Consider the following 15,091-nt stretch of genomic DNA (forward strand, 5'->3'; position numbering starts at 1 on the left):
TGTCTGTCTTACATGTCAGAAGTAGCATCAGCTTCAAAGCATCCAGAAATTCATTCTGACATGAAAGACTGGATTCAGTATAAAGGTTGGCAAAGACTGTGTGTTTGTAGTGTGACATGTTGTGGGACATTAGAAGCAGAGGAAAAATTGTCTTGTGGGTAAAATGCAGGATTTGGAGGATTCAGGAAAGGTGGATTAGCTGACAGTGCCTCAGTTCCCATATAGCAAAAAGTAATTAAGTAGTGCCTTTTCCTAGGGATTTTGTGATCCCAGTATAGAAATTGCTATAAGAAAAGCAAACCTTTCATGTTTGTAACAAAGATGTATTAGTGTACTGTGATCATCAGATGAATGTAAACTTTTTTAGTTCTGAAATCTTTCGTCTCTTGTAGTGAATTATGCTTTTAGTTGCATAATAATGTCTTCTCATCTGCCTGTGCTGTTTTTAGCAAAAACTGGACTTTTGAATAATAACTGTCATATGTGACTTAAAAATTATAGATTATTCTGGTCCTTAATTTCTGTCACAGACCAAAACTTTTTCTAATGCCTGCTGTACAATTGCTGAAGCATATGACCTCAGAAATTCCACTGTCTTTGAATTTGGGAAATGCACATGGAGAAATTAGGTTATTTTGATTCAAATCTCAAAACTTATTAACATATAGTTTAACTAAATCATCTGTTAGCAAGCACTTTATCCCAAGTTAAGCTCTGGAACAGCACTTTAATATTTCATGGAATCATATTAACTAGATGATTATTCAATATGCTGAGGCTTTGTGGAGGTGTCTTGAGCCATAGAAACTTCTGTGAATAAAACAACTAATTCTGAGGAAAAACAGGACACTGTCAAAAAGGAAAAAAAACCCAAATTTTGTGAATGACATGTGGAGCTACCAAGGCCAGCTTTGTGCAAATGCACTTGGAGAAAAGTAGCACACAAAAGATACATCGGAAAAAAGCCATTGGTTTAGGAGATGAGAAGAAAAGTTTAGGTCAGATGTGATCACTGAAGAGTCCTTTGCACTCTGTTTAAAAATAAAAGCACTTAACTGTAGTTGTCTGGTCAACTTTGAAAAAGAGGTCAATACATCCTGATGAATAAATTTATTTCTTTATTTTTAACTCTTTAGTGTAGGACTGGTTCTATAATTACTGGCAACTAGTTGCCATTTTTGAATCCACCTCTGTCTGCATTTGGTGGTGGGGAGAAAAAAAAAATCACTTACCTTTTGTTATTTGTAGTTTGATAGCAACTGGAGATGTTCACAAAGGAAAAGCACTACACGTAAATCTTAATAGAAAATCAATAGTAAGCACAGATGACAGAAATGCACTTAGAGAGTGCAGTGGTTTTCTTTTGAAGGCTTGTTTGAGGTCATTGCCTCTATCATCTGGGGCAGTCTGGCTAAAACCAGGGCTCTGCAGATATTTAACTAGAATGTTTAACCAGCCTGGACCCAGATAGCTATTATCAATATTTAACAGTGGTAAAGTAGGAAAAGTCATAAGAATATCAGTTGCTAAGACTTCCGTATATTAAAGTGTTTTATGTTCTTCAGTGATGTTAATGAGGCTCTATCAGGCATGTAAATGTAAGGACAGACAGTAGTCTTTGAGCTTGGTTCAGATGAATTCAAGGAAGATGGACAGTGTGTTCTGGAAGAAACTGATACTGCACACAGTAGCTGCTTTACTGGGTTGATTGCCCAGTATGAGCAAATTGAGGAGGGGGTTGTTTGTTTTTATTTTATATATGAGATGCTAGAGTTCTGGAGAAATGGATGTTTCAGTGTTTGGGTATGACTTGTGCTGCAGGCTGAAAGACTGTCTGCAATTTTATGATAGTAAAGCTAAGAGGATTGGGTTTATCATTTCAGCAGCTCAGTAAACATGCAACATCTTAAACTGGGAGTGGGAGCTAAACCTATTCATTTTATGTGATGCCTAGAGTTCTAATTGGGAGTTGAAATTATCTAAATAAATTAATAAAATAAGAGAGAAGCTAACTAAATAAGTGAGTAAATATTCAGTTCCACCTCCCAGATCAGGACATTGCAATGAAAACCATAGGCTTCTAGTTTTCAGTTCCCTTTTAGCTATTGTAATTCCCTCTGTGTACGCTTTAGTAATGATGTGTGTCAGGATTTGTTTATTTTGGATCACTGTGTCTCTGCATTTCATTTGTATCTGACTGTTTTCTTTCTTTACTTAAACTTGAGCTTGATTTGGCTTTGTACTATTTGCTGACTAGGGAGGGAGGGAGAGCGTTATTCAAACTTCAAGTCACAAAAGATAAAAGATAATGCTGATTCTTCTAGCCTCAAAGCCTTTCGAAAAAGTTGCTGGAGTGGTTTTTGTAGCTAGCACTTCACTGTTGTGACATTCAAAGTAGAACATAAGAAAACTGCCAGAAGATTTTAAAGAATCCATTAATACATGTAGTCAGGAGGCTTCCGTTTAGAAAAGCTACATTATTCAGAGCGAAAAACTAATTAATTAGAGCACCCCTAGGAAACTGAATCTGCTTACATATATTAGTGAAAAAGTTAATTAATCACCGCAGAATGAGATCTGCATCAAGACATATGTATAAGTGCTAGAAAATGGTTCCCTGGGCCACAGTGTGGATTTTTTTTGCCTTTCCTTTTTTTAAGAAAAGTGAAAAAGTGAAAAATATGCATGCAGCTAAATAGTTACATATTTGCTGTCTACTGCTCAGGTTTCTTGCTCATTCAAACTGATCCTTTTAGTGGAGTAAAGTGTGTATATGAGGGGGGGAATCTCAATACCCTTTTTTTATATGCATACTCCCCAAATTCCTATACATGATTTAAAAGCCATTTCATGAAGAAAAATGCAACAGTGATTTTAAAATTGCTCCAAGCTAGTGTTACTGCCAGCCATAAAAGCCACCAGCTGACTTTAATTAGATTTTACCTCTCTTCTTTTCGTAGTAATGGGATGCCCATACCTTGAGTGTGCTGCTTCATAGTTGGTCAGGACAATTAATAATTTCCTTTTACAAAAGGACTAATATGCAGAAAAACACTGATTGATACCACAAAGCTAAATAAGAATACTTAGGAACATTTTTATTAATGATTTACAACATGAAACTAAACTATGGCAAGATTACAGCCTTTTATGAAAGAAAGTTAAGCTTTTTTTATGCTGGTGTTGAACTGAATAGGGAGAATGTAATGTCCATCAGCAGGGGTCTTTCTTCTTTGAAGTTGCATTAAGGCTCAAGTCAATGGACAGATTCTCATTGCTTTGGATTGTATTCAGATCTGGCTTGTAGTGCACATCAATATGCTGTGTAACCCTCTTTTTGGAGAAATGTGTTGCATTTGATTGCAATACAAATATTGGACAACAGGTAATATAAGGTTTAACTGAGTTCTCTGATGATTATTCCAGACTGTCATAGAAATCAGTGGGAAAGTTAGGTTCTGCTTGGTCTTGTGATTGAAAAAAGTTGTTTTCTATCAACAGAAAATATTTTTATTTGATACATCAGTTTTGTGCTCTGTGTGACTGTAGAGTCTTTTATAATTATAATGCCTATCTGACTAATTTTCTTTAAATCTTACTACTTACAATGTGCTTTTTTGGCACATTTGTAGCCAGCACAAATGGTGATGCTTAACAAGAAAGATTTACTCAGCCTGTCTCAACTGACTTAGTTTTCATATTAAGTAGAAAACAGTCTCTCTTGTCATTGGTAGCTAATAAAGAAGGCATAGATTACAGCCTGTGACCTCTTTTCTGCTTTTTGATGTAGAAGAAGGTATGAAATGTGCATTAGTCTTTTTTGCTTGCTTTTAAGCTCAGTTTCATGTTCAGATCTTCTCTGCCTCGTTTTTTTTTTTTTTTTCCTTTGCTAAGGAGGTCCTTGGGAACTGACAGAATTGTGACAACAGAAGCAACAACAGTGACACCAAATCACTTGACAGCAGAGGCAGCTCAAATAAATTCAACCTTTTTTTTTCTTTTTAATACTTATTTACTCAAATATTCAACTCAAGACTAGAGAGGAATTTTTAAGAACCAGGTCTTTCCATTGAGCTTGGACAGATCCTGTGAAATATATCAGGACCCTGCCTGGGTTGTAAGCAAAAGTGCACTAGCATGCTTGACATTCTTGATCCAGTTAAATGAAAGAATAAGCATTCCCTTAATATACTTATACTACTTTTCTAGATTGAGAAACATAAAAAGTAGTTCTCAGATAGCATTTCTTTGTCCTCAACTCAGTTTCACAGCACATGAGTTTGCTGTGATTGTGGTGCTTTATCCTAGGTTATTAAAGGTGTGGGTAGCTTTTTACAGACCAAGTTTATGTTAAATGTTAGGCACACAAGACTGGATAGTTGGCCTTACAGGTTTTAGCTGAGGTAGAGTTGATTTGCTTCATAGCGACTGGTATGAAGAATGTTCTGGTTTTGTGGCCAGTGTTGTGTTTCTATCATAGAGATGTTTTAGCTGTTGCTGAGCAGTGCTTACACAGAGTCAAGGCCTTTTCTGCTCATCACCCCACCAGTGAGTAGGCTGGGGGTGCACAAGAAGTAGGGAGGGGGCACAGCTGGAGGAATTGACCTCAGCTCAACAAAGGAATATTCCAGACCATGTGACATTGTGCTTAGCCATGAAAGCTGGGGAAAGAATGAGGAAGTTTGGAGTGATGGCATTTTTATTCCCAAGTAGCCAATGTGCGTGATGAAGCCCTGCTTCCTTGGAAATGGCTGAACACTTGCCATTAATTCTTTTTTTTTCTTTTCTTGTGCACGCAACTTTTGCTTTACCTATTAAACTGACTTTGTCCAAGCCATGAGTTCTCACATTTTCACCCTTCCAGTTCTCTCTCCAAATCCCACTGGGGGGCAATGAGTGAATGGCTGTGTGCATCTTAGCTGTCTGCCTGGGTTAAACCACAACATTAGTTTTAAGATTTTACTGTCTGGTGAGACAGAGGGATGAGATTGGGCTCAGAGAGAGGTGACTGAAGGTGTTTTCTTCATGGAGCAGGCAGGAAACTGTATCATTTCAGATGAAAGAGTAAATAAGTGTTGGAAACATTACCAACTGTGTCTGCCTTGATTATTGTACCCTTCTGCCTGTTACATGTCATTACTTCCTTCCTGAGGATGACCTGGACCATAACTTACCCTCTCCCAACTTGCTTTTGTCACTGGGCTGCCTTTTAATGATGTGAAAGAGCAGCATTGCCAGGTTCAGTGTCACTGTTACAGCACAATAAAAGCTGTTCTGCTCTGTCTCCTGCACTCCCTTCTCCAGCTTTCACTCTCAGATACATTTGATCTAATTGTACTGCTTATCTTCCAACTGCTTCTCAAATGACCTCTTGTTAGGACTATTTAATACTAATGTGTCTTCCTGTGTCATGTAAACTTTTTTAAAAACTAGAATTTTAATGAGCAGAGGAACAGCACAGCTGTATGATAAAGCTTTCATTAGAGGATTCCTTAATAGAACCCACTTCCAGTCCTTGATTGCATAATCAACAGCTAATGAAATTGTCTTGGTAACAAGAGCTACGGTGTATTACATCCTCTCCCGAGACTAAGTGGAAAGACAATTGTACCAGCCTGAGAGGACTATTGATTGTTCACAGTTTGAATTTGATTGCCCTTACGGGGAACTAAACAAGAGATCATCTTCAGCTCTGCTAAATGGATTTTGTTTCCACAGAAAGTTATTGGTTCACTTTCATACAAGGTGTTCAGGGGGCAATAAACACAGGGAATGTAATCTCATTACATATTTCCCAAGTCTGAGAGTTTGAAAGCACCAATCACTGTAAAACAAATGATGGCTGCATAGTCCAGGTCCTCTATTATGCATCTATTTGTTTAAACTAGGAGGGACCTCTGAAGGGACACCCGAGCCCATTGTGTGTTATCTTGTTTCAGGAGGGAACCCCAAAGGGAAGTTTGCTCTGGGACTGGTTCAGAATGAGTGGAAGGTTTATGTTAAAAGGCCTCTAGATCGGGAAGAGCAAGACATTTATTACCTGAACATCACTGCCACGGATGGCCTTTTTGTCACCCAAGCTGCTGTGGAAGTGACCGTCACTGATGTTAATGATAATAATCCGATTTGTGAGCAGGTGAGTTAGCAGGACCCACAGCAATCAACTGCTGTGCTGAAAGCAATGCTTTCCCTATGGGTGTCCCTGCCATTTACAGTACATATTCACAGGTACTGTGAATTTACATCCTTAAGGTCTTAGTTGAAAAATCTAGAGTTCTCTGAGAGAAGAGCAGGATGAAATAGTCCTGTGAAGCCAAGTCCTGTGAATCCATGAAAGGATTAGAGAATCATAGAATGCTTTGGGTTGGAAGGGACCTTAGAGATCATCTTGTTCCAACACCCCTGCATGGGCAGAGACACCTCCCACTAGACCAGGTTGCTCAAAGCCCATCCAGCCTGGTCTTGAACACTTCCAGGGATGAGGCATCCACAACCTCTCTGGGCAACCTGTCCCACCCTCATAGTGCAGAATTTCTTCTTAATGTCTCATCTAAATCTACCCTCTTCCAGCTTGAAGCCATTACTAATTGTTCTATCACTGTATGAGCACAGTGGAGGGGGATAATGACCCCTCTACTCATAGTAGTCTAATAAAGATAGCAGAGGAATCTTTTCCACAGTGGCTTTGCTTTGCCTTAGAAAAAATGAAGCATTGTGAGATAGCAAGGGGCAGCCACTCCTCCCCTGCAGAAAAAAAATATGCTGTCCTTTCACAACAAATGTGGAAATGTTTGGTTTAACTTCAGCCTTCCTGAACCTGATAGACATCGGAAGCCCAGTGGAAAAGACAGAAGAATGTAGCTTGCTTTCATGTCAGGCAAGCATGAGGTATGGCCTGTCCACAGCTTTCACAGCAGTAGCTGTCTTGTTCTGTGAAAGGGACATGTGAGGAACTGATACTACTACAGTAGTAGCCTGTGTGAAAGGAAAGGCACCGTGAAACCCAGATTTCTTTAACAGGACTGCTCACAGAATCTTTTAGGATATATACGGATGTATAACCTGATGTAATTCCTATCATTACATTGCCACTGATGGACACTGTCATTGTAACCACCACTCTGGGGAATGCTGCCTTTGTGTCCCTCAAGCACTGCTGAGTGAGGAGATAAAAACAGTTGTCTTCATTAGCACACACATCAAAGTTTCCATTTTGTAGGTGTTAATGAAGCAACTAGAAGACAGAAAATGAGATAGTATTTAACATGTAAGACAAGCCCTCTTAGGAGTCATAATATGGCAATGGTTTGGGGAAACCTCAAAGTTTAGCAATGATTTGAACTCCTTGGAATACATTACATAAAGAAAAACAAATTTTCCTATGTAGAAAAAATTCACTACAAACATTTAAAAATAAAAGTTGTGCAAAGACTATAAAATACTGTTACAATGTAGCTTGCATTTCTTTTTTTGTCTTTAGGTTGCATACACAGCACTGTTTCCTGAAGACATTCCATCAAACAAAGTCATACTTAAAATCAGTGCTAAAGATGCAGACATTGGGTCCAATGGTGAAATTCGCTACTCTCTCTATGGTGCTGGGAACAATAAATTTTTCTTAGATCCAGAAAACGGTAAGGCAACAACTGAATATTTCCAAATATCCTTCTTAATTCCTTGACATTGGTGGGTCCCAGCTTCTGTAATTAGAGTTAGGTTACTCTTGGTTATCAAATGTTTTTTACAGCTATGGCAGGTGTGGATGACCACTTCTGAAGGGGTGGTGGTAGAAAGGAGAAAAGGAGACATCTTTGTTGGTCTTTGATGGATATTACAATCAGAACAGTGGATACCAATCTCAGGCACCTATGGGTGACTTTTTGATGCACAAGAGGGGAAGTTGACAGTGCAGTCCTCCTTCACCTTCAGAGTTTACTTCTAATTTCCTCCAACTTGGTATAGATACATTGGTATATAGACCCCATTAAAAAAGTATTCCTGTTATACACAGAATTGGAGGAGGAAAAGAAAGGATATCAGTAATGAATTTTTGAACACAGTGTATTTCTACAAAGGTCTTGTACATTTGGCACTTGGCAGTTAGTGTGGAAAAAGATACTGATCTCTGCTAAGATCTAGGTTTTATGGTTGTTATGAAGTAAAGCTAAATAAAATCACTTTCCCACGAATAAAAATCCTACCCCTTGTTTAATCTTAGGAACTTGGCTTCCATAATGATAGAATTAACTCCTTCCCTATGCAATGCCTCCTCTGCCTGGCTAGCAGAAGACAGTGCTGTAGTGTTACTGATGCACACGGAGTCATTTGGACATCTGTGCAGGGTGTGGAAGGGGAGGCATTGCCCTCTTCAAGAATAAATTCTGTATTTAACTGCTACTTACAGTCTTTACAAAATTAACCCAAAACTTATCATCCAGCTCACAGAGGCATTTTGCTGATGTGGTGACATTTGGAAGTTGCTTATCTGTACAGGGCAAAATGGATCATGGGTAAAGCTCTCACAGCCTGAACAAGTTGGCTTTTTCTTTCTTTTCAGTGTTTATTGTGGTACTTATCTCTGAAAGAATAAGAAGTCTTTTTCAGGCTAGATTCCAGAGGTATACACAGGAATTCAGAGCTGGTTGGAGATTGCTTTGCGGGGAGGAGAGAGGGTGTTACTGATATTAATTTTTAATAGTATCATTAGAAAAATTACATTTTATTATGGCTTCGGCCATCAGATTCAGAGATTCAGGATGTGTTTCTATGTCTTAATAGTCTTGAGACTAATAAAAAGACAGACTTGGAAAAACATAGTGATGTTCACATGGGTGAAGCTGTAGACTGTTGAAGGTCACCATGAGTGGTTTACCCTCCCTGTATTCATACTTGCAGCTCCATTTTCTGGATGAAGAGGGAGAAGTCATGCTGCTGAGAATTTTTAATCCATCCACTGGAATAAGCAAAGATGATTTTTTTTTTCCTCCTTCCTATTCCTGTGAAATACATAGTTTTAAGATACACAAATTAAAAATGATGCTACAACAGTAATGATGACCTCTACTTTTAATGAATTTTAGGTGAGCTGAAATCCTTGGCCACTCTTGACCGAGAGAAAATTCCTGTGTACAACTTGGTTGCCCGAGCTACAGACGGTGGTGGCAGGTTCTGCCAATCAGAAATCCATCTTATTTTAGAAGATGTTAATGATAATCCACCAGTGTTTTCGTCTGATCACTACACTGCATGTGTCTATGAGAATACAGCCACTAAAGCTTTATTAACAAGAGTCCAAGCCACTGATCCTGATGTTGGTAAGTAAGCAATGCTGCAAACAGTAATAAATGTACAGGAAAACTCCACAGGTTGGTGAGATTGCAATACAGATAATTTTTCTATTGCTGCCTTTCCTCATGCTTTCTTCCTTTTGCTTCTGTATCCTTCTCATTTTTCTCTGTTGGTTTTTGTACACTGAAAGGCTTGTGGCTGAGCTTGACATAATGACGTTACAAAGAGAAAAGTATTGCAGCAGCCACAGAAGCATGTAGTCTTTTATTCTTTTGATCCAAGATGTTAAGGGGTAAATGATAGTTTTGAGGGTAAATTCCAACTTTGCTCCTCCGATGGTTTCACCTCTTTCCTTTGGCCATGGTTTTGAATACCCATTTATGCAAGTAAAATAGTTTGGTGCCATAGGGACCTATACATGATTAATCTCAGCTTTTCCTGAGTTTTATGCTGCTATAACTCCCATTTGTTCCAGCTGGTTACCTTAGCATAAAACCATTGTTGTACACTGAGTGTACATTATAAATGTTCTGGTTGCTTAACTGTACATTTTTTTAAACTGTAATAGTTTATTACATAAAGACCTTAACCTTGAAATCTAGGCCCAATTATAAATATTTGAGGAGTATATTTTGCATAACACAGCAGTAAAACCTGACGAATATCAGATAGGGTTTTTTTTTAGATTATTCACTTCAGTTGGAATAAATGCATCCCATAGTTTATTTTTCATTCCTGTGGCTTTGGAGATGTTTTGTAAAAACTATGGCCTGAGTAGCTCCACTTTTTATGCACAGATTTCATTGAATGAACATATATTTCATGTTAAAATCCCCTTTTCTTCAGTACAGTGCATGTTTGAGTTCTCAGATGTTACTAAGGCTGACAATGAAAATACAAAGGATCAGTAGAGGAGCAGCAACCATTCATTGAAGTATCTATGAAATGCTGCTCTATATGCCTTGGTTGAAAAATCACAAAATATGAGAAGCCATTTACTGATAGTAAACTAATGAACAGTCTGAAGTCCCAGTATTGTTGTTTTCCACTGTTGTCTTAATTACCATTTTTCTCACAGGTGAGATGACATTCAAGGAAATAGGGGGAGATAGAAAGAATTAGAATCAAAATTTTTGAAAAGTTCTTGCTAGTACCAACTTTACTTAAGATGGTTAGAAATGAAAAAGAAAAAAAACCAAACAACCATGAGGTAATCACTACATCTCCTTTCTGAAACTAGATAAGTTAAAGGGAGGATGCATGTAATGAATAAAGAAGGGGCTAGGTACTTTAATTAGACCTGAAAATCGATCAAGATGCTGTATCATATGAAAGTGACTCTGATTATCAAAATAAGGTTTTGTATTATCTATTATTCTATTAGTCCATAGCAAAATCACTGATTCTCTACTGCTATATTATGAATTAATTCAGGTATTGTAATGTTCCCAGCACAGAGAAAAAGTTATTATTGATATTCCTAGTGGTCAGGTTTTGTGGAGCATTACCCTGAAAACATAATTCGAGGCACTAATAGTGATATGGATAAAGTTTTAGCATTCAAGAAACATCTTACGGTCAATTCTAGAATTTTGGGCTATAAAGAGCCACAGGCTGAATGAATTAAGTATAGAGGCCATTGAGATGAAACTTGAAACAAGTATAACATTTAACATAAAACTGAAAATATTGTGATTAGGTGCTGCTGCATAATTAAGGCAGTTTCCAGATAACAGTAAAATAGTGATCTATCTGCTTTGTGTATTTGATACCTCTTAGAGTTCCTGAACTTGTAATGTCCTGGGAATTTTAAGGACTAGGAAATAAATCATTGTTAAATATGTTTGTAATTTGGATATATGCTTAGAAACTAGATGTAGTGATTGGACACACTGAAGAAGATGTGATTCTTCTTCATAGTATTCAACAGAAGAAAAATGCTTTAGCTATCAAAGAGTTCTAATAGCCCACAAGTTCATTTTACATAGCCTTGTCATGGAGCTAGGTGTCCTAAATTAGAAGATTGCTTGAAGGAAGAGAATATACACACGTTTCTTTGTTAAAGCATCTTAGTAACTTTAATATAAGGCATTTTTAATTTCCATCCTGCTTCAACAGGAAATTCTTAAAATTTCCACAAGACAATTTTTCCTACTAATTCAACACCACCAGGTTTGGAAATCTGAAAATGAAGAAATGAAAGAAAATGCTGGTTTAAATTTTTTTTAGACAAGATCAGAGAGAGCCGAGGATTTTCCCCCTCCCCCTGTCTTCAAATCAAAGTGCCAAGTTCTTCCTTTTTGTTCAAATTAAGACATAAGAAGTGTTGGAGTGAATATTGAGGTGTAATTACCTGGATAAATCGATCAGACAGATAGAATCTCAGTCTGTTTCAAAGGAATTAGGGTCATGCTAGAGTAGCATTTCTGAGAAAACCTACATGGGACTTTGTGGCAAGCATGACATTAAAAAAATTATAAGCATCAAAATAAACCTAGAGCTCAAATTGCTATTTAAGGTGAGAGCATGAGAATAACTGGGTGGTCAAAACTCAGCAGTGCTTTTAGTGATGGTTAGAAAGTCCTGCCTCAATTACAGCTGCTTTGTCTTGCCATTGATCTCCAAGCTCAGGGCTGTTTCCATGCTAATTGATGGTGTAGGCTACCAAAGACAGGATCACTTACTGTACTAAATATAAGCAGTGTGTCATCTGTCCTTCTGCACTCCTCTTCGTCACTTCTGGGGCACTGGCACTTCCACACCATCCACATTTGTAGTCAGTTTAGTGATTTCACTACCTATTGATTTTTTGCTTGGTTTGTGGTGAACGTGGAGTTTGAATTTTTCTTAGAATAGGAACAAGCTTGTCAGCCAGTCCTGTCTCTCCTGGCACCTCTGCTTTTCAATCGCTGCATTGTCCTACAGCCAAAGCCATGTGCTCATGCAGGTCCTCTCACATTCCCTGCACAGATAACCTGTATCAATGGATGAGGTTTTCTTGTAGCCTGCACCTTGCATTGCATGCAGCCAGTGTGCAGGAAACCAAAAGCATGTGAAAAAATAGAAAAGAGGGGCCTTTGGTTAGAGAGTTCACTGCAGTGCACAGACCTCCCTACTCTGTCCTCACCCCCTTCTCCAGCCCCAGGGCCCATACAAGTGCATTGCACAGGGGTGGTGACATGCAGCCTGCAAGCAGCCAGTGGGTGCTCAGGTCATGGTCTGGCTAGCCAGCTCTAGGACTTTCTCAGAAACACAATTCAGACTGATCTGAGTTTTCCCTAAATAGTAGTCAGCACTATAAATAGCAAAGGTCTGCACCTGCTCCCCTGCCCAGCCAGGCAGTCATCCTTTGCCAGCTGCTCCATTCTCTGACATTGTATTTGTCTCGGGTCATGGTCCACACCCCAGCAGGAATGACCCTGAGTTTTTGCAAGCCTGTGCAAATAGCAAACATGTCAGGAGGGGCTCTCTCTGTGTGCTAAAGGTGAGGACCTCAGCGTTATGCCTGATGACAAATCATAGTTGAAGAAGCAATTTGGACAGTCTCGCAAGAAACGTGTCTCCTGGCCTTATGGGTGCAAAGGTGTTGTACCACGTGGTTCACACAATCAGTTTCATTGAGGTTGGAAGGGACCTCCAGAGGGTTATGTTGTCCAACTACCTTGCTCAAGAAGCAAGGCTTTTGCAGGCTGTTTAGGACTATCTGGCTTTTGGATATCTTCAAGGATGGAGGTGTTCCTGGAGTGCTGTGCAGCATGGGCACCCAAGGGGTCCTCTGGGGATAACTAGAGACATGCACAGATGAGGGTACAAATGAAAGCTTAAAATCCTCACTGTGTCCTGGAAGAACAGTGCAGACAGGCAGATAACCCACATTGATTCCTTCTCTGACTGCCAGTTCTTCCCAAGCTGGAGATAATTCAAAGAAAAAGGATCAATGGGAGATGAGATTTTGCAGAAGTGTAGTTTAGGAAAACATTTTCCCACATGTAATAGCAGATTTTACAGCATTCAGTAGTGCATCCTGTAAAACTAATAAGCTGTATGCCATTTTTTTCAAAGTACTTTCTCACTTCTGTGCATAGGATACCCAGATGTGTCCTGGCTTCTGCAGGGCCTGTAGCCTCACAGCAGAAAGCAAAACAGCCTTAGGTTTATTCATCAGTTCTCCATATTTGAAGCTTTGGTGTTCAGGTAGATGTGAGGAAAAAATGAGTGTTGAAAGCCAAATTCAAGGAGCCAGGATAAGACTTGAGGCATTCCCAAAAGTATATACAACCCTGTTTTACACAGTTCACTTTTTACTGAATTAAGTTGTGTTTTTTGAAGAGTTGTATAGAGTTTAAATAGTATTTGGACCAAGATTTATGAGCCAATTCTGAAGTCATCTGATTAGTGTGTTTGCATTCAATGTGGAGAATTTAAATCAATCAAGTCTAATCAGCCTGGTTTGAAGGGGACTAATTATTCACCTCTTCACACAATGTGGAAGAGCTGCAGCAGAAGGGACTCTGCCTTCCTGGAGAATACATTTGACTTTCTCACTATTGGAAATCTGCACCCTGACCTTCTCTGTCAAGTACAGGAGAAGAAACTGCAGCCCTCCAGGAAACATCTACTTGGCAGGTTTTTTATGTTGAGCAGGTCCCTTAAAATGGATATAGAAACTTTTGAGACATTCAGGATCTGGAAAAGAGGAAAACAAGGACTGAAACATGAATAATGAGAATAACAGATATCAGGACAGAAGATTTACTAAAATCCAGCAGCTAATAGGTAGGTAACTTTGTCCATGAAGGCAGCACTAGCTAGATGATATTTCTGGAAATTGTCTGAGTGTTTGTAAAATAAATGTAACAAGATACTTTGCAGAGGATGGCTCATTCTCTATAAAACATAGATGAAGCTTCCTGTATCTTTACCCACAGTCTTTGCATCACTGACTTCTAGAATATTCCAGAGGTTAGTGCACTAATACAGGATATGCAAGACCTGAATTATTAATTCCTTTTTCTGCTGCTATTCAAAACAGCATTGCATAGGCAAGGAGTTCTAGCTGAAGTATGAAATCCTCTCCACTATCACTGGATCTTTTTTGAAAAAGGCTTCAGGAATCACTTGGAAACAAACAAACAAACAAACAATCCACGAGTGAGCATTGTTGTGTAGCCAAGCAGGTGACTGGGTTCTGGGCTGTTTCCCAGGGCTTATTCAATGAAAAGTAATAGTCTATGACAGTATAGCTTCATACTCCTCCTTCCTGGAAAGATGTCCTTGCCTTCAGACTTATGTTCTGTAAGGAGAGTGGGAGTCCAGTGACCCACATCCCCATCTCAGATAAGAAAAAAGTGTTAGGTAGCATTATGTGTAAAGCTCAAAGCTCTCAGCTCTCTCCTGAGGACACATACAGGTCCAGGTTCACCCAGGGAGTTGTTCAGAAGAAAAGCCAGCCTTTGCTGTATTAATAAAACAGAATCCCTTCTAGGAATGCACAGATGCAGCACACTGGGGCCTTGAAAAACTGCCAAATAAAAAATAATAGGCTCTATGGAGTTTAGACTTACCTAGTGTTAGGAGGTAAACAAAGTGTTTGGGGACATGATAGAAAGCTTATGTTTCTGCCTAAAAAAGCTCTATTTCTTATTTTGCTTCCTGTGCCTTGGCACCCAGAAGACCAAATCCTTTCTATATGGCCCCATTGTTGCATCTTGTAAGGGGCCATATTTTTAAAGCTGGAGACAGTTAATCAGAGGAACTTAGTCACTCAACTTGCATTAAAATAATGAGTACATGTGTATCAAGA

General features: G+C 38.8%; 1 protein-coding gene across 11 annotated transcripts in view; it reads left to right on the top strand.

Annotated features, from left to right (window-relative positions):
- The window catches only part of FAT3 (FAT atypical cadherin 3), a 402,030-nt gene that overhangs the window by 326,777 nt on the left and 60,162 nt on the right, over positions 1–15,091 (top strand). For all 11 annotated transcript variants that reach the window (XR_011723915.1, XR_011723916.1, XM_071733516.1 and 8 more), the window contains 3 exons: positions 5,940–6,136; positions 7,481–7,634; positions 9,081–9,314. Coding sequence is in view for 9 of the 11 variants with exons in the window: in XM_071733516.1 (XP_071589617.1) it covers positions 5,940–6,136; positions 7,481–7,634; positions 9,081–9,314 (585 nt within the window). In the remaining 2 variants the exon portion in view is untranslated. Of the gene's footprint in view, positions 1–5,939; positions 6,137–7,480; positions 7,635–9,080; positions 9,315–15,091 lie in introns of those variants that run through there.

The sequence above is a fragment of the Heliangelus exortis genome, chromosome 1 (genome assembly GCF_036169615.1).
Source record: "Heliangelus exortis chromosome 1, bHelExo1.hap1, whole genome shotgun sequence".
Classification (NCBI taxonomy): Eukaryota; Metazoa; Chordata; class Aves; order Apodiformes; family Trochilidae; genus Heliangelus; species Heliangelus exortis.